Source organism: Trichechus manatus, unplaced genomic scaffold (assembly GCF_000243295.1).
Source record: "Trichechus manatus latirostris isolate Lorelei unplaced genomic scaffold, TriManLat1.0 scaffold00131, whole genome shotgun sequence".
Classification (NCBI taxonomy): Eukaryota; Metazoa; Chordata; class Mammalia; order Sirenia; family Trichechidae; genus Trichechus; species Trichechus manatus.
In genome coordinates, this window is record NW_004444067.1 from 256,128 (window position 1) to 274,990 (window position 18,863).

Genomic DNA, 18,863 nt, shown 5'->3' on the forward strand with positions numbered 1-18,863 from the left:
GCTCCTGGCTCTTCTTTCTTGGTGGTAGTGAGGCCCCCTCTTTCTACCTCTGAGATGGCTCGTTTTAAGCCTAGCGGGATGGCAAAACTGACCAGTCCCCTTGTTAGGGTTCCATATACCTTATTTGTATGGTCATACCCCCACAAGGGTGCTATGCACCTTATTTGCATTATTAGCAAGCTGTCCGATCCCCTTGGGGGGCTACAAGCACGTTATTTGCATACTCCAACCCAATAATTCTGAGTATTGTCTGTGAGTTTCTGTGTGGCCATTGCAACAAATTATTGAACCCAGCAGAGGAATAGAGTTTGGTGGTAGTTGAAAGACCATGGCTAGAAAGGCCATATAAAAGCTATCCATTGCTCCGCAGTACCTTTCATTATTTATTCCTGCAGAGTCAGCATTGAGGACTTTGAGCTGAAAGAGACTGACAATCAGCTACACAACCGAATGTATGAATCTGCTAGGGCCTGCCCAGTTTCGGAGAGAGCACTTGCAGTGTTTGAACGTCACTAGCATTCTTCCTTGTGTCGTCCTTTCTCTCTCCCTCCCTCCCCCAGGTTCTCCACTAAGTGGTGCTTGATAAAGGAAATTGCGGTGAAGGATACCCTAGAGCTGATGTTGAAGGGGAGCAAGCAGTCCATCAGCAGTAGGAGCAGTGCTGGGGGTGCAGGTGGCGGGATGGCTGAAATTCCCCAACTTCATTCCTGTTAAAGAGCTGTGGGCTTCTCTGCTACACAGATTCCCTTCTGTGGTCGTTGGAGAGTGAAGGGGAAAAAGAAAGACAAGTCTGTCTGTGCTGCCGTTCTGATGGCATTCTTCTGCATTTTCATTGAAGAGCCTGGTAACTCATCTCTGAGTGGGAATTCTCACCTGATCGCCTTGCCCTTGTTCATCCCCGCCACCCCCAGTCATTCTGTCTCCAGAGTCACTGGGAAGCCTGGCTGCCTTAGGCCTTGAGGCCTCAAACTGTGCTTTACCGCAGCACAACTAGTCACAACATTTCTGCACATCATGGGAAATGTCGCTGAATGCATGAATTTATTTATTGAGAACTTCCTATGTTCCAGGCGCTGTTTGTCTGTTCTAAGTACCGTACTTCATTTAATCCTTACTGTGAAGTAGGTTGTTGCCTAAAGAAAGTGAAGTTCTGAAAGGTCAGGAGTGCCCAGGACCACCTGGCTGGCAGGTAGGGATGCTGATAGCCATGCTCTCCCCGCCCTTCTGTGGCTGGCAGGTGGCAGGATGGTAATAAAAGCACCCTGGTGTGCCACTACGAGTCTTTCTGACTAGAAAAGCTATTCTTAATTTCAGGGCCAACCTTACTGGGAGGCACACTGTGTGTCCACCATGGCGGGATGGAGAAGATGAATTGTGATGACCCAGGACAGGCCCAGTGGGCAGGATCAGATTTCCTCCAGAAAACTGGGGATTTGGGCTTCAGAGGAAAATCACGTTATCCTTTGGCCTTGTGCCAGGAGAGCCTCACAGGCCCTGAGGACCCGCCCCCTGAGATCGTATGAAGACTCTGAAACTTTAGAGTCAGGAAAGAATTGGAAATGGTTGGCTGCAGCTTTCATTCATACGTCTCCCTCCTCGCCTCCTCCCCCTCAAAATGCACACTGGTCCCCGAAGATCTGCATGAATAAGAAAGCACAGCATCTCTTTCCCAGCGGGTCCAAGTCTTTCATTAAGCCATGTGCTCCTGCGGGGCCTGTTTGTGGGTTTCGTTTGTGAGTGTGGAGGGAGAAGTCAGCACATGAGTTCTTCGTTTTTGAGAAAATAAATGTACATTGCTTTCCGTGTTGACTTTTCTCTTGCTGTGTAGTTTGTTTTCTGAAATTACTTGGGCCTTAGGCATCCTTGTTTTATTTTGGTGTATTTCTCCAGGAGGCCTTGAAGCTGGAGTAGATGAAAGATAAGTTACCTGACCTTGGTTTTTATAGCACTGCAGTAACTAAAGGTGTATTCACGCTCCAGAGAGCTATAAAATACTCTTCTTCTTAAGCGTTTGCATTAGCAGTGGAGATGGAGAATACCGCAAAAGGGTTAACAATACCTAAAGGTTTGAGGTGAAAACTGGGATATGATAATAACGGAAGCTCCACCTTACCTTCTACCACTGTTTTTTCAGTTCGATTATGTGAATAAGAAATCTATTGCTTTTGACAGAAAGGACATAGTGAATATGACTATATCACGGAAGAAAAAAATTAAGTATTTTGAAAGCTGATAAAGACATAATACGTTCACGTATCTCAGGAGCCAGTCTCAGCAGAAGGGCTGTTCATCTCTGCTGGGTTCCGTGTGGAGATTTAGTGTTTATGAATCTGAGACCAGCCCAGCTGGGAGTCTGTAGCTTCCTAGATGGACTCTCCTGTCCATTCCAAACTCGTCCTCTATGTGGAACATTAACAAGTTTATTAAGAAACTTATGTGGGAGGAGGATGGAAAGAGGGAGAGATTGAGGATTCTCAACGGCAGCTGGAAGGGAGCTTATCTTTAGCTGTCACAGATAAACAGATTCTACTTTGGAATTTCCATTATGTGAGGAAAGCAGTACAGTGTTTTTGGTTTGTTTGCATATATGCTTCTTAAAATCCTCCTCCTCAGAGCTAAGCCAAAAGTTTGTGATTGTGAGGTTGCAGATCCTTCTTCCTTTTGCCTAATGGTAGCTGGTGTTAGCAGAGCATGTCTTCCTACTTGGGGTACTTCTCATTTGTGTTCTTTAGGGACAGTGTCTCCCTTTCTGGGGTGGGTTACAATTCTAGACCCTTAGAACTTAGAGATAAGCTAATTCAGTCCTCTCTTATCTAAAAAAGGGAAACTGAGGGCCAAGGAGAAGTGTGTGTCGAGCAGAGGTGGCATCCCATTTAAGGCCACACAGCTGTTGAGCATCAAAACTGGGACTAGAATGCAGGATCCTGACTCCTGGTTAGGTTTCCTTCTCTTTGTAGCATAGGATTCCTTTTCATTTGGGAGTATTTTCTAAAACACAGCAAGCCTGGACAAGGTTAAAATCAGTGAATTTACAAAGCTATCTATGTGATTTTACATGGTGGTGGGAAGAGAAGATAGGTGGAATGGGAGGAAACCATAAACCAAGACTAAGTGTTCAGTAAACACGTGAGTGTGTGTGAGTTCAGAGGAAGAAGAATGTGAGTGAAGGAGAGGGGACATGGAGGGCTGGGGACACTGCAGCGCCCAGCCAGTAAAGAGGATGGGAGGGGTAGGGCAGGGCCAATAAACTGAAGACCTGCAGGCAGTAGAGAAGAGATGTCACCTAATACCTGAGGGCCCAGGGTGTGGTAGGCGCTGTGCTGGGCACAGGATACGTGTGGTGGACACAGCAGACAGGTTGTCTGCCCTCATGGAAAGCAAGCTGGTTGCAGTGACTGACAGTGAACAGACAGACACATACCGTATCTTTGCAAATTTGTGGTGGGTGCAGGGTGTTGTGAGAGAACCTAGCCAATGCAGTAATTTAGATTGAGGATGATCCAGGAAGACTTCCTTAAGAAACTAATATCTGGTAGGAATCCCTGTGTGATGTAAATGGTTAACGCACTCAACCCCTAACTGAAAGGTTGGAAATTCCAGTCCACCAGAGGTGCCTCAGAAGAAAGGCCTGGCAGTCTGCTTCTGGAAAACCAGCCATTGAAAACCCTATGGAGCACAGTTCTATGGTGACACACATGGGATCACCATGAGTCACAAGTTGACTCAGTGGCAACTGGTTTTAATATCTGGAAGATGGAGTGAGACAGATGAATGAGATCTTGTTTAAATTGGATATGGGCAGCTGGTGGGGTTCTGCCTTGGTTAGTATTTAGGGATTCTATTCTGCCTTACAGGGAGCCCTGGTGGCGCAGTAGTTAAGAGCTCAGCTGCTAACCGAAAGGTCGGCAGTTCGAATCCACCAGGCACTCCTTGGAAACCCTGTGAGACAGTTCCACTCAGTCCTATAGGGTCGCTATGAGTCAGAATTGACTTGACAGCAATAGGTTTTTGGTTATTCTGCCTTGCAAGCAGGTGTCAGCCCTGAAGGAATCTAAGCAGTGGAGAGATGGGAGCGGAAATGTACGGCCAAGGTCATTGTGGTGGAGGTCTCTGATGGAGACTGTGGGAGAGGGAAGAGCCTGGAGAGAGGTGATGTAGCCTGAGGGGCCTGTGGGGCACCAGGGGAGTTGGCCTTTGCATCCTGAGCAGCAGGAGGGAGTCTGGCTGCAGGTGTCAGTTGGGGAAGTGTTGGCAGAGCTGGTGCGGGAGCGTGGAGAACCAGTGTGGAGGGAGAAGAGGGAGAGAGAAGAGTCGGAAGAGTCAAGAGTCAAGTGGGAACTAAGGCCTGAAGCCACCAGCCTTAGGGGCTGAGAGGAGGAGGAGAAGGAGCTGGCAAAGGGGAGGGAGGAGAAGATGAGGAGAGAGCAGTGAGTATGTGGCAACAGAGAGGGGCCAGACATCAGAGGACGTCTGAAAAGTGACCGTTTTGATTTGACAACGTGGAGGTTACGGCATCCTCAGCAAGAGAGTTTCGTGGGCATCTTGAGGCTGAAGGCAGAATCTGTCACACAGCTGTGCTCCTTGCCGTTCATTTTCCTGTCTGCTCAAACGTCACCTTCACAGATCCCCCTAGACAAATAGCACCCCGGCTCCCTCACCTAAATAAGTGCTCCATAGCACTTCTTCCTCCTGACATAGTGCGTATGTGACTTGTCTGCCTGTCTTTCTCCGTAGAATAGAAGCGCTAGGAGGCTAGGGGCCTTCTTTTGTCACCGTCTACCCTTAGCATCTAGAACAATGCTAAAGACATGAATTAAGTGGGTGAATCAGGAAGTGTCATGAGGAAAGTGGTGTTTCAGCTGGATTAATCTGGCTGCAGTATTCATACTGTGTGTAGCCTGTGTGCAACTGGAAAAGGTCTCAGTTCTTATCATCAGCCCATTTCTTTTAAGCACCATATTGCACAGGACGTTGTAATAGGTGCTACATCAAATTGACTACTAACTCTGGCTCCTGTCCCTAGAAAGATTAAATTTTCACAGATGTACCCACATTTACCCTAATGGCTCTGTGACCCTTGTTGTAGTCAAAGCCAAGGTTTGGGGTTTCAAATTCAGTAGAGGACAGGTTGATGAGTTTTCTTTTGTGGTGAAATGGACTTAGAGAAAAGGAGCCAGTGCTTTTTCAAAGCCTCTTGATAGGTTTTGGCTGCCTGGGGAGTGTTACCCATCCTTTCAGGCATCAGACAGCTTCAGGTTTCCCTGGCTGCTAAGTAGGTTATGTAGCTTGCAGTGCCTTGAAACTGAGAAATAGTGACGGTAATAACAATTTGTTTCTTGCCAGTCTTCAGAAGAGCTCAGAACCATTTGCAAGCATGATCTATTCCTGTCACATCCTTGGTAGCCAATTTGTACTCTTGACTTCTGGTATGTACTCTGGCTGGGAAACTGTTGATTTACTTCCTGTGTAAGCCAGATGTCTGCAGTTGGGTGGGGCTTTTAATACTTTCTGTGTAAACCTTACCTTGGGAATATTTGTACCTACTAATTGCCTTTTCACATAGGTACATGGATGAAGGTGCTAGGAAAGGCCTGTATTTTGAGGGAGTAGTTATTCCTAACATTGACTATAATAGAAACCTCTTATCTGTATCCATGGCACAGTCACTTTGGTCTGGGTGAGGCGGCAGTTGTCATATCAGCTAGATGGGGCTGTGTTGAATACAGTAAAACAAGGCAGTGCTTATGTTTGGGTGGTGTAACTATATAATTTTGTTTTACTGGTTTCTCTTTCTATATTTTCTTATTACATGATTTTAAAATGTTATAAAAGTATTATGATCAGAAATGTGAAGGACATACATGAAGAAAATTATAGAACACTGGATGGCTTCAGATTTCTCTTACTTTCTAAGTAGGTTAAGTAGCTTGAATAAGTGGAGAAACGTACCATGATCTAGGATACCAAAAACGAATGTCTGTTGAGTTGATTCTGGATCATAGCGACCCTATAGGAGAGAGTAGAACTGTCCTATAGTGTTTCCAAGGAACGGCTAGTGGATTCCAACTGCCAACCTTTTGGTTAGCAGCCAAGCTCTTAACAACCACTGTACTGCCAGGGCTCCATGATCTAGGATGGAGGTGACCAAATTGTAATAATCAGTTCTGCCCACACTAATTTATAAAGTAAGGGCAGCCTCAGTCAGAATGCCAGAATAGTTCTGCGATTTGACAACATGGTTGTAAAATTTACATGGAAGGATAAATAGACAAGAATTCTAAAATTTGTTTTAAAAAATAACGATGAGAACTCACCTTACCCAGATAGTGAATTATATCATAGCGTTATAATTATTGAGTCAGTATGATAGATACTAGCACAAGTGTGGACACAAATCAGTGGAACATGGCCTAAGAATAGTCCCTAGTGTAAGTTATAGTTTAATAATATATGTTAGTAGAAGTATCATAAATTAGTAGGTGGAAGTTAAGACAGTCAGTAGCTACTTGGAATTTCTTTTGGGGGGCTGTTTAAAGAATTACTGATTTTCTCCCAAAATGATTTCCCCCCAGTTAAATGTAACAAATAAAACCATTAAAAAAAGAAAAAAGAAAAAACATGTACACAAAACACCAAAAGAAAGAAGAGTCCAGATGTGGTTCCAAATATATATATGGGAATATGATGTGTGATGAAGATGGTATTTGAGTGTATGTAAAAATGGTGTGGTGGGGATGACTGACCTCCTGTAACTTCACAAGGGGCAAGGAGAATCGAGATCAACAGCCCAAGGCTGATTCCTTTGAGGCAGAGGTCAGACATGCTCCTGTCTCCAACTTTTTAAATCAAATCTAACATAGCTGTCCCTCCCACAGCACTCTACTTCCCTGCTAGGTTTGATAATTCATTGCAATGGCCACACAGAACTCACAGACAATACTCACGATTATGGGGTTTGTTAGGGAAGTGACAAGTTACAATTCAGGATCAGAAACTACTCAGGATACAGGTCTTAGATCAGAACAGCTTCTTCTCAGCCATACCTGCAGGCAGGCCTCTCCCTGGCCCCTCATTCTCTCCCCTGCTCAGGTAAGTGTTAAAAAAAGCTCTTTAGCTCCACCAGTAAGTGCTTGGCGGCACCCGGTAAGCCTCGGCCCGAAGGCGTTCAGCTCTCTTGCTCTGTGGGTCAGCAAGCCTAGCTTTGCTGACACGCGCTGGAGGCACCCCACTCCACCAGCAAGCCTCCTGCCCGAAGGTGTTCAGCTTTCTCACTCCATAGGCCAGGAGGCCCATTGGTTCTGCTGCCTCTGCTGATGCCATTTCTCTGCTGCTGCTTCTCGCTGTCTCCCGTGTTACAGCTCTCTATCTCTGTCTCCTGGGTCTATGAGGTTCTCAGCTCAGGGATCCTAGGTCCAAAGGACACGCTCCATTCATGTCTCTTCTGCTTGGTGTTAGTTAGATTCCCCCTTCCCGCCTCCGGGATGGCTCATTTTAAGCCTAGCAGGATGGCAAACTGACCAATCCCCTTGTTAGGGTTCTATACACCTTAATTTGCATGGTCTCACTCCCACAAGGGTGCCATGCACCTTATTTGCATTATTAGCAAGCTGTCCAATCCCCTTATTGGGCCACAAGTATCTTATTTGCATAGTCCCACCCAGTCATTTGATGAGAGTTGCAAGACCATGGTGAGAAAGGCCATATAGAAGCAATCCACTGCGCCACAGTCAAACAATTTTTTAGTAAATAAGTAGGAGCCACTCACTAAAGAAGGCTCCCTGTATCATTCATTACACTAAAATGCCAGATGGAGCAAAGATTCCAGTGTAAAGTGGGAAGCTGTGAACGTACAAGAAAACATAGATAAGTGTTTTCACAGTCTTGGAGTAGGAAAGGCCTTTTTAAGTAAGACACTAAAACATAAAGGAAACAACTTTTTAAAATTTGACTACATTCATCAAAAATTTCTACTAAAAATAACAGCAGAACCTCACCATACATTCAAAAGTTAAATATAGTGTAAAACAAAGCAGAGCACAAATAGTCAAGACAGAGTGTATTAACTCTGACATAGGTACAGCGGATAGTTTCTCCAAATTAAGAGCTCTCGTAAACCAACAAGGAAAAGAAACGAAATGAGCAAAAGATATGCAGACAATTAACATAAAAAGTCCAATGGCTAATAAACATAAAAATGCTAATAGGAATAAAAATATTAGTGAACTAAATTTTTGCTTGCCAGGTCAGTAAACAATAATTAGTATGAGTGATGGTTTGAGGAAACAGTGCTTGTTTACTGCTGTTGGGAGTATAAATTAATATGAACTGTAAAAGATTTTTTGACTATAACAAAATTGTAAATGTAAATCTACCCTCTGATTCGGTTTTTCCATTTCTGGGAATTTACCCTGCAGAAACAGTCATGCAATTGCATGAAGATGTAAGTACTGGGATGTTCATCACAGCTTTGTTTATAATAGTGAAAAATAGAAACAACATATGTCCATTGATATAAACATAAGTCTCTGTTGAGTAGATTGTGACACACATCTATAGAGGAATAGTCTATAGCCAATAAAAATAACATAAAACTATATTTATTGGTGTAATAAGACGTCTGTAACGCATCAGTGAAAAATGGTTTAGAAAATAGTAATGGTATGGTCTCACATATTTAAATGTTATGTTTATATATTTATATCTTCATCTGTATATATACATAATCAGGTAAGTATACATTATATTAGGGGCCAGTTACAAAGTTGAACAGTCCATAAGACTGCCCTCACTTCTGATACCAGCTGCGAGTTCTGGAGATTTCCAGCAAAACTAGAAGGACTCACAGAACTCACTGAAAACAGTTATACTTGCGTTTACAGTTTATTATAGGGAAAGGATACAAATTAAGATCAGCCAAGGGCAGAGGTGCATAGGGCAGAGTCCAGGAGGGGCCCCAACGCGGAACTTACGGTCATCTTCTCCCCGTGGAGTCCTGGACAGTGGTACTTCCTGGCCACCATCTGTGACAACACACGCAGAGTATTGCCAGCCAGGAAAGCTCACCTGATCGTTTGGTATTGAGAGTTTTTATTGGACTCAATCTCATACTGACCTTTAGTTATCAGCCTCTCCTGGAGGTCAGGCTAATACCTTTAGTCGTTGTTCTCCTGCGAATGGATTTGGAGATCGGAATTGATACCACGTGGCTGACAGCTCCTATCATAAATCACATTGTTAGACTATTGGGTGGCCAAAGACCCCAGGCAAACAAAGACATTTCTACCAGGCCGGACATTCCAGGGGCCTAGAGACTACCTCCCAGTAGCTGAAGGCAAAGGCCAGACCTTTCTTTGGGTAAGGGACACAATATTATCACCAAAATTCAAACAATGGTCATTCTAGGTGGTAGAATTGCAGATAACTTAGCTTTTATTCCTTGTACTGTTCTGTATTGTTTGAATTTTCTTCCAGTGCTGGTATATAATTTTTTAAAAAATCAACAAAACTGAAAAAGCTAGTGAAAATTAATTCTCTGGATGGAGTGAGTGGACAGTCAGGGAAGCAATAAAATAAATTATAAAGAAAGACCAGTAGATGCGATTACAGAAATATATAACCTATTTATTCGAAGACATGTTATAAAAAGAAGCGATAGATAATCAAAAAGCTAGGGAAACATCTGCAAAAACGACACAGGTTTAATATCATTAATACTACGTTGTTGTTAGGTGCCATCAAGTCATCGTGACCCTATGTACAACAGAAAGAAACACTGCCCGGTCCTGTGCCATCCTCACAAATATCTTATATTTGTGATAGTAGTATTACAATATCACAATATAAGATAGCAAGGAAAAAGAAAACAGAACTAACATTTCAGTGGATGGTGAAAAGTGGAAAAGTGAGTAAGATCTTAAGTCTGCTTAACAGTTCTGAACTGGAGCCAGTTTGCTGGTTTTGATACTGTCCTACAGCTGTATCACCTTTGTGGAAGTAGGGCCGAGGGTACATCAGACTCTATACTATTTTGGTGATTTTCTGTGAGTCTATAATTATTTCAAAATAAAATGTTTTTTAAAAAAAGACAAAGGGCATAAACAGCTTATATAATAAGAGAAACAAATGGCTAATAATACAGATTCTTAAAAGTATTCGTGGCATGGTGGTTAAATGCTCGGTTGGTAACCAGTGGCTCCGGGTGAGAAAAGACCTGGCGATCTGATCCCTGATCTGCTGTGGGCAGTTCTTCTGTCACATGGTGCTAGCAATGGGAACTGACCCAACCCCATGGCACACAACAGCAGTGCAAATTAAAATGAGAAACCCTCCCAGTCCAGAGGGTCAGGCGCCACCCAGGCTCTGGATTCAGTCTTTTTACTCTCCTGGCAAATAAACACAAGAATATGGCTTTAACTAGTGCCCTGCCCAGTGGCCCTGCTCCTGCCTGAAGGTCTGTTTATGGCTGGAATCCAACAGGAAACTCAAGACTTCAAAACTCGGGAACATGCCCAGGAATCAACCAAAAATCAACTAAAATTCAGAAACGTACCCCAGATCTGGCCAGCACTTACTCTTTGCCAGCCAGCGGACTCAGTCCTCTCTTGTCACCTTCCTATGAAGTGGACATTGTCATGTTTCACAGGGACGAGGTTTGGGCAGGCTTCTTAGCTAGTCCACAGGTGGAAGCCAGTCTGCTGTCTTTATTTGCTTAGAAATGATATCTGCGGGGCGGTGTCCCTCCCTGAGTGGAAGGCCAGGACACAGGAGGGACACGCTTTCAGCAAGGACATGGGTCACCAGAGTTCACGGTCAGAGTGAAGGAGAAGTCACCATTGTAGCTAGTCAGATTTTGGCTGGTTTCAACTCCCATAAGTTGCTCTGTTTTTTATGGTCATGGAAATGATTACTGTCTGCTTTTTAAATGAAACAGACATAAACCTTCACAAACAAACACACACGTCTGTGGATACACACCTGCATGCACTCTTCCTCTCTCACACACACACTCTCACACTCTTGGCAATAGGACAGAGCTGGAACGAGGACCGCAGGAGCCATATTCCTGCCTTGCTGCCACAGCCCTCAGACCTGCTTCTCCTACAGGCCTTTCTTTGGATGTAAGAAGAGATAAAGACACCAAGTGGGCATGGGAGCAGGGCCTGGAGCCCTCAGCCTTCCCGTCTAGGGGTGGTGTTCTCTGCCCGGGTGGGTGGCCCAGGAGAGGAGGACCCTTGGCTCAGAGGGATTGTCTTGCCCACACTGCCCTCCTCCTGCCAGTCCTCTGGCTATGGCCACTCCCCACGTCTGGGCTCCTCAATGAACCTTTGTCTTCTGTGGCCTGTTAGCTTTGGCTCCTAGCAGCCTGTGGACCAGGCCCAGATCCCCAGGAAAAGCCATCAGAGAGCGCTCTCTTGAAGAAAAAGAGTTGGAGCCCTGGAAGAGAGACCCGTGTGAGCGTCCATTTGTCCAGTCAGTCATGCCTTAAAGAAACTTCTCAATAACTAGAGTCCTCGTGTTTGTATTTGAGGCATGGAAACACCTCATTCACAACTTTTATATATGTTTGTGTGATTAATTGCCTTCCACAATGAACTGAAGCTCTATAAGGTCTTGGACTGTGCCTGGCTAGACTTTTTTCCTTGCTTATTTTGGGAAGAAAAAAATCTATATATATATTCGCATTTTATATCTAAATAGTACAAAAGGATAAACAGTGGAAACATAAGTCTCTTTGTCTTCTTCTCACTGCATCCCTTAATTCTGCAATTCATTTGTCTCCGAAGGGAAAGCCCTGTGCCAGTGTTGTGTGTTTCTTGTGTGTCCTTCGTGAGACATTCAGTATGTGTCGCCCTGTTAAAAATACAAATGGCAGCCGGATCTTGTACCTTGTTTGTTTTATTTTTTTCCCATTAACCATGCATCTTGGAGATGTTGTGTATACAGTATCAGCACACGTCAGTATGTGCTATTTTCTTTCATTGCCCCAAAGTGTTACCCTGCGTGGAGGTACCACACTTCCTTTAGCCTGTGCCCTTTGGTGAACACCTGAGTTGTTTCCAGCCTTTTGCTCCCACTGAAAGTGCCGTGGTTTCATGTCCTATCTGTGTCTTTATGCCCATGCACAAATGGGTCTGTAGAATCAACCCCTAGAAGCAGAATTGTGGGCCAAAGGGGTGTTCCTTCCAGATGTTGATAGGCAGTCGTCACCTTGCCCTCCAACAAGCTTCACAGTTGTTTCTGCCACTGTAACAGCCCCAGTGCCAACTCAGTGATGAGGACTGTCTTCCCTGCCTCAGCTCTCAGCTGATTGAGAAGTAAGACAAAGGAGACAGCAGATGGTGCCCACAGTACTGCCTTTATGGTTGATAAAGCTGCTGTCGCAGGAGGGGCTTATAAGTGAGCCCCAGACTACCTCTCCCCCAGCGGCGGCAGTCCTGGACTAGGCACCAGCACGCCCACCCCACGCACCGGAGGGGAAGGGGCTGGGCTGCCTATGCCTGTTTTCTCCCGCATTCACTCTACTGATCTGTGACAGGGCCTGAGGGCAAGGCCTGGAATGTTCCCAAATGTTCTTCCAGGAAGCCTCAGGAATGGGGAAGAAATGTTGGCCCATAACAAACAAAGGTGGCTGGATGAATAATAACTGAATTGACCCTACCGTGTACTGACAGCTGTAGCAATGGACCCCAGAGCCCTCTCAGCCTGCTTTCTTCTGGGGGGAATGGTTTAACTGGGAGTAGGGAGCAGAATCCAGCCTGGGACGGACAGGATCCCAAGGCCTGGCTCAGTCCTGCCTTCCCTCACTTCTGGGCTCCCGTTACTCACTCTTCAGCCCGTCTGTGGGAGGCTTGCCATGTAATTTCCACTCCAGAGCAGTCTCTTCTAGACCTCCACAGAATTCCTGGTTTGCTAGTTCTTTCCAGCAGAAGCTGTGAGAGAGACCTTTGTGTGTGTTTATTTATTTTTTATTTTAATGGAAAATACAAGCAATAATGGCAGTGAGTTACATGTCCTTTTATATATATTTCTTATTTAAACTTTAAATATCTCTGGGAATTAGATAAAAGATTTCTTTTAGGCCCTGTTTAATGAGAAAGTATCTGAAGGCTCAGAAATTTTAAATGACTAGGCCAGCATTAAAATTGTTGTGTGCTGTCGAGTCAATTCTGACTCATAGTGACCCTATAGAGAGACCTCTTTTGTGTTGTGAATTTCCTGTTTCACTTCACGAACCTGTCTCTTTGAAGGGTAGCCACGGCAGGGGAGTGTAAGTGTGAAGATTTTTCTTTATGGAAGAGTTTAGCGCTCGCTTAGTAACTTCGTATTCAGCACCTACCATGTGCTGGGGGAGGAGTGCTGGTGGCACAATGGTTATGCACTTGGCTGCTACCTCAGAGGTCAGTGGTTTGGACCCACCAGCCGCTCTTTGGGAGAAAAGACCTGGCAATCTGCTCCCTTAAAGATTACAGCCTAGGAAACCCTATGGGGCAGTTCTGCTCTGCCCTGTAGGGTCATTGTGAGTAGGAATCGACTTGATAGTAGCTAACAACAGCATGTGCTGAGCACTGTGCTTGCAACACCGAGATGACTCAGACTAGATTTTGGCTGTCCATAGTCAAAAATGGACCAGTGTGTTCCAGGGGGTCCTTGCTAGCAGTGCGGAGCCCCAGGGTACAAGAACATAGATTCGAGCTGTTAAGGCAGGAAGAGGACTTTGATGTATCGGGGGTCTGTCATTGTTTCTTCAGAAATGCTCTTAATGTGCTTCTGGTGACACATTACAGAAGGAATACGCCATGATCCTGAGTTCAGACTAGGAAACATCCCAATGATGTCTAGGAGAGGAGTAGGGGGAGGGCGTGGGAGGGAAGTAGAGGAGCACCCACCATGGGTGCTTCTCAGGGACACCGCTTTAGGGAGCTCTTCTGAGGGCTGCTGCTCTCCTACTGCTTTCTGGTGTGCTTCAGAACCCCCAAAAAACCAAACCCGCTGCCGTGGAGTCGATTCCGACTCATAGCAACCCTATAGGACAGAGTAGAGCTGCCCCATATTGTTTCCAAGGAGCACCTGGTGGATTCAAACTGCTGACGTTTTGGTTAGCAGCCATAGCACTTAACCATTACGCCACCAGGGTTTCAGGTGTGCTTCGTAGGACCCTGTAAACAGGCTCCCAGTCCAAGGTTGGTTTGTGAACCTCTGCATAGGAATTCTTCCTCTTCCTCTCCGTGAAGATTGACAGTGCACATTAGCATAAGCGAGGCTCTGAGAAGCCCACCAGTAGAGAAATGTGTCCCAGCACTGTTCAAACTGATCTTCACAATCCTTTGGAACACCTTGATAACATACAACTATGCATGTTGCGCCTTTGGATCTTGACTTGAAATTGCTACTGGGTTTGGGGAGGGAGGGTCAGTCACCATTAAAACATCTTTGACACTGTCTTTGACTCTATTCTTGGTTGGATGGTTTAGGTTTTGTTCTTTGTGTTTGTTCAGCGCCACCTGTTGGCTGTTGAGATGTTACAGAAACGTGGGGGTGATTGGGAAACCCTGGTGGCGTAATAGTTAAGGTCTATGGCTGCTAACCAAAGGGTCGGCAGTTGAAATCCACCAGCCGCTCCTTGGAAACTCTATGGGTAGTTCTACTCTGTCCTATAGGGTCGCTATGAGTCGGAATCGACTCAGCGGCAACGGGTTTTGTTTTTTGGGGGTGTGGGGGAGAGATTGTGGGATACCAGTTGGACATTCTGAAATGCTATATATTCATGCTGAAGTTTGACCATATTTGACGCAAACATCAAGGAAAAGTGAAACATTTCAGCAAGGGGGAAAGAAGAGGAAAATCCCAAAACTGAACTCATGGTTTAGTGGTGGGTTTAGATGTGGTTTCTCACCTGTAGGGTTTAATTTCTCTGTTGCTGTATCTTCCCACCCATCCGTTGTCATTGAACTGTTGTGTAACCTGGCTTCTCTGAGAAGGTGCTCTTACTTGGTACACACCCCTCCCTTTTCTTACCTAACAAAGCACAGGTGATTGGCTTTATGTTAGAAACCCCAGAGTTAGTTCTTAACAAATCTCTGCAAGACACCAATGTGGTTCTCTTCCCAGGAGGCCTTACTTCCCATTGTATCACTTCTGCTCTTGTCCTCTGCCACCATCTTTGCTGGTGGAAAATGTTTGGTCAGGATCTGGTTCTGGGCATCAGTATGAGGAAGGTGTGTTGATAATAAGTTTTTGGGTTTTTTTTTTCCTTAAGAAAATGAAAGGATAGGGACTGTACTCTCCCCCACCCCGTCCCCTGGGAACCACCTCCCTGGCTAGATGTCACATTGCTGGAAGATGTTGTAGAGGAGGGGAAAGAGGGTTGGCTTTGTCCAGAAGTGGAACCTAATGTACTTTGGGGCTACAGCTGGTGACACTTGATTTCTGTGAAGAGCCAGGAGGGGTGGCACCAAGATGCTGCAGCCTTCTGACAGGGCTCACAGGCACTCATGCACCCCCTTTCCCGGTCCGTTTTCCATAAGGCAACAAAGAGTGGTCTTTCTTTATGTATCTGTGTATGTGTGTCTGTACACATATATATATACAGAGCCCTGGTGGCGCAGTGCTTAAGAGCTTGTTTGTTAACCAAAAGGTCAGCATGTTTGAATGCACCAGCTGCTCCTTAGAAACCCTATGGGGCCATTCTACTCTGTCCTTGTAGGGTTGCTGTGAGTCGCAATCGACTCGATGGCAGCATTTTTTTTTTTTTTTTTTTTTACGTGTGTGTGTGTATATATATTTTACACACACACATTTAATTAATACATTTTTAATACCATGTCCTGGAGTTTTTTCTGTATGAGAACACATAGATCTGTTTCTCTCATTTTTTAAATCACTGCACAGTTTCCCATGGTATGATTGTGCCATAGTTTATTTAACTGTTTCCCTATTAATGAGCATTTATTTCCAGTTTTTTACTATCACAAATAATAACTAACACAATTTAAAATGCATAATTCTCCCCTCTTTATGCACATGAGTATATACTGAGAAGTATAATTTCTGATCATAACATTTTTGGGGTTTAATTTATTTTTTGAATAGGTAAAACTTGCAGGTACAAAATTCTTTCCCTTCTCAGCAGGCACTTCTGTCTCTAGTCCAAGGGCACTTCTAACCCACTTCCACGTTCATCAGCCTCACCCAAGTTCACCAGCCAGCAGTGTGGGGTTTAGAGTTTCTGCTGCATAACTGTGTATGGGCTGTGAACCTGTGGGCAGCCACTTCACTTCTCTGGCGCTCCAGTTTCCTAGGTTAAAATCGGAATAATAGCAGCATGCCCAGAGAGTTTTAATAAGGATTAAATGAGTGTACACACACACACACCCCGCACATGGTAAACCCTAAAGCAAAATAGAAATGTGAGCTTTTAATCCACCTTGATTATCTAGATTTATTACCAAGAGACTCACTTCTAACAGCACCTCCTGGCCTGTAATTCCTTTCCTTCCTCCTGTGTTTGCCCCATTGTTGTCATTCGGCCCCTCCTCCTCCATAGGAGGAAAAGCTGACATCCAGGGTGCCCACTCTTGGTGCCAGTCGACAAAGGTCTGCCTTGCCTGCCTCTTCAGCTCCCACGCAGCTGCAGAGCCACTTGCTCTCAGAGGGCAGGGCCTGGGCCTCGTTTACTGGTTTGGCAAGTAAGGAGAGCCTGCTCTGTGTCGTGTGCTAAGGGCTGAGGGGAGGGGTGGGCAAGGTAGACCCCTGCCCTTGAGGAGCACACTGTGCTGAGGTCCAAGTCACACAGCCCATGTGCTGAGTGTCGCAGAGCAGAGAGAGTCTGTGGGGCACACGGCAGGCACAGCTAACCCAGCCTGAGCAGTCAGGAGAGGCTTTCTGGAGGAAGTGAAGGCCTAGAGGCTGAGGAAACCCAAGCTAAGCCAAGGAGAGGAAGGACGACCGTGCTGTGCTTTCTGCCTGGCTTGTGTTGGCCTTGAGGTGAGGGAGAATGTGGCCTGGTCAAGGCAGTGACCACCGCCCAGTGTGATGGTGGCAGGGGAGCAGCTGCTGTAGACAGGCTGGAGAGTAGGGAGAAGACAGATCACCATAGGGCCTGAGTGGCCACGGTCAAGGGCATGGCCTTTATCCCAAGAGCAGTGGGAAGCCTTTGAAAGGCTTTAAGTCATGGAATAGTAAACCCCATATACCATCAGCCTGCTCCAGCTGTTGTAAACCCACCGCCAGTCCTGTTGCCCTGCACGTCTTGCCCCATCGCCACCACCACTCCTCACCCCTCACTCCCTCTCACCCGGTGTCATGTTGAAGTGACCCCAAAGCCTGACAAGTGACTTGTGTATTCTGTCAAGTCCAGCCCGAGGCTTGTAATGGATCAAGCAAGAGTTTAGGTCCTGGAATGATTGGACGACACAACTTGATTTTACTTTATTTTTAAGGAAACCATTGAGTTTTCCAAACTTTTTATCTTGCTTTTCAGTGGAAAGCTGGTGTCTCCAAAGTGGAAGAATTTCAAAGGCCTGAAGCTCCAGTGGAGGGACAAGATCCGGCTCAATAACGCCATCTGGCGGGCGTGGTACATGCAGTGTAAGTGCTGCTTGAGCACCCAGGGGTCCCCAAGCGTGCCTTTGGAACATTGTGCTTCAAGCAGCAGCATCTCTTGGGCAGTCTGGAGGCAGGACGGCTAAGCCACGTCCTAGTTGAGCCATCAGATGCTGTCGTCAGTCTGAAGGAGACAGATGTGTTGATGTGGGTCCCGGTGTAATGGGCTCAGGGTTATGACAGAGACACGGGCTCCGTGTTCTCAAGGCTAGAAGGAGGGAGGGACTCGTTTTCCTCGGAGTCAGGAAGGCTGTAGCAGAGGGGTGCCCTCTGAAGGGTCAGGGAGCAGCAGGTCTGAGAAGCAGGCATAGCCCTCTCCTCTATCTGCAGCTGGTGTGGGTGCTGGTGGGCCTGGCACTGTCCTCAGAGGATGAGCCTGCTCGGGGCCATTTATCGTCTGGATAAGCCAGACGCTCCCCCCCCTCCCCATGCACAGTTGACAGGCTCCTGTCCTCTAACCTGGCCCCTGGCTTCCCTGACTTACGTAGTTGTCCAAGGTAGGAGAAGGGAGGGTCCTGCACCAAGGGAAGGAGCGGAGACAGAGGGGCAGGGAGCTCCTCCAGGGCTCTTGGCTGTAGTGACAGTGTCTTGCCCCGTCTCCACCCAGATTTGGAGAAGCGCAAGAATCCTGTATGCCACTTTGTCACTCCACTTGACGGCTCCATGGATGTGGACGAGCATCGCCGGCCAGAGGTACTGGGCGAGTGGCCATGGTGGCGGGGAGAGGAGCGCTGCTCTTGTCCCAGGAGGAAACACTGAGACGGCTAGCAGGGAGACCTGGGTTCTGTGGTGGGAGACCAGGGGCTATGTGTCCCTCAGCCAGTGTGACCTTGAGAAGGGACACGGGCAGCAAGTGGCCTCTGACACCCCACAGACCACAGGGGTTTCTAACCCCCTTCTCAGGCTGGCCTGACCCAAACTGAGAGGTTCTCCATTGGAACACAACCTCTGCTCTCATGTGAAATCATTATCTGGGAGTCAGCAAGCAGGGCTTTGGCTCATTGTAAGGCACACGCTTTTAACAGTTAAAGAGTGACCGACCTCAAGACCCTTATACACTGAGATGGGAAGACATTGAAGAAATAGTAAATGAAAAAAAGAGAAGCTGCACAACAATATTTTTAGTTTCTTTGTTAATTTTTTAAAGTGTGTTTCTTTCCTTTTTTTTTTTTTTATTGTACTTCAGGTGAAGGCTTACAGAACAAATAGTTTCTCATGAAACAGTAGTACACATGTTGTTTTATGACATTGGTTAACAGCCC

The 18,863-nt window shown here is 46.0% G+C and overlaps 1 protein-coding gene across 1 annotated transcript in view; it reads left to right on the forward strand.

The window, feature by feature from the left end:
* The window catches only part of MLXIP (MLX interacting protein), a 63,108-nt gene that overhangs the window by 32,771 nt on the left and 11,474 nt on the right, over window positions 1-18,863 (forward strand). The window contains exons 2-3 of the mRNA XM_023739190.1: window positions 17,480-17,586; window positions 18,209-18,294. Coding sequence (XP_023594958.1) covers window positions 17,480-17,586; window positions 18,209-18,294 — 193 coding nt within the window. The remainder of the gene's footprint in view (window positions 1-17,479; window positions 17,587-18,208; window positions 18,295-18,863) is intronic.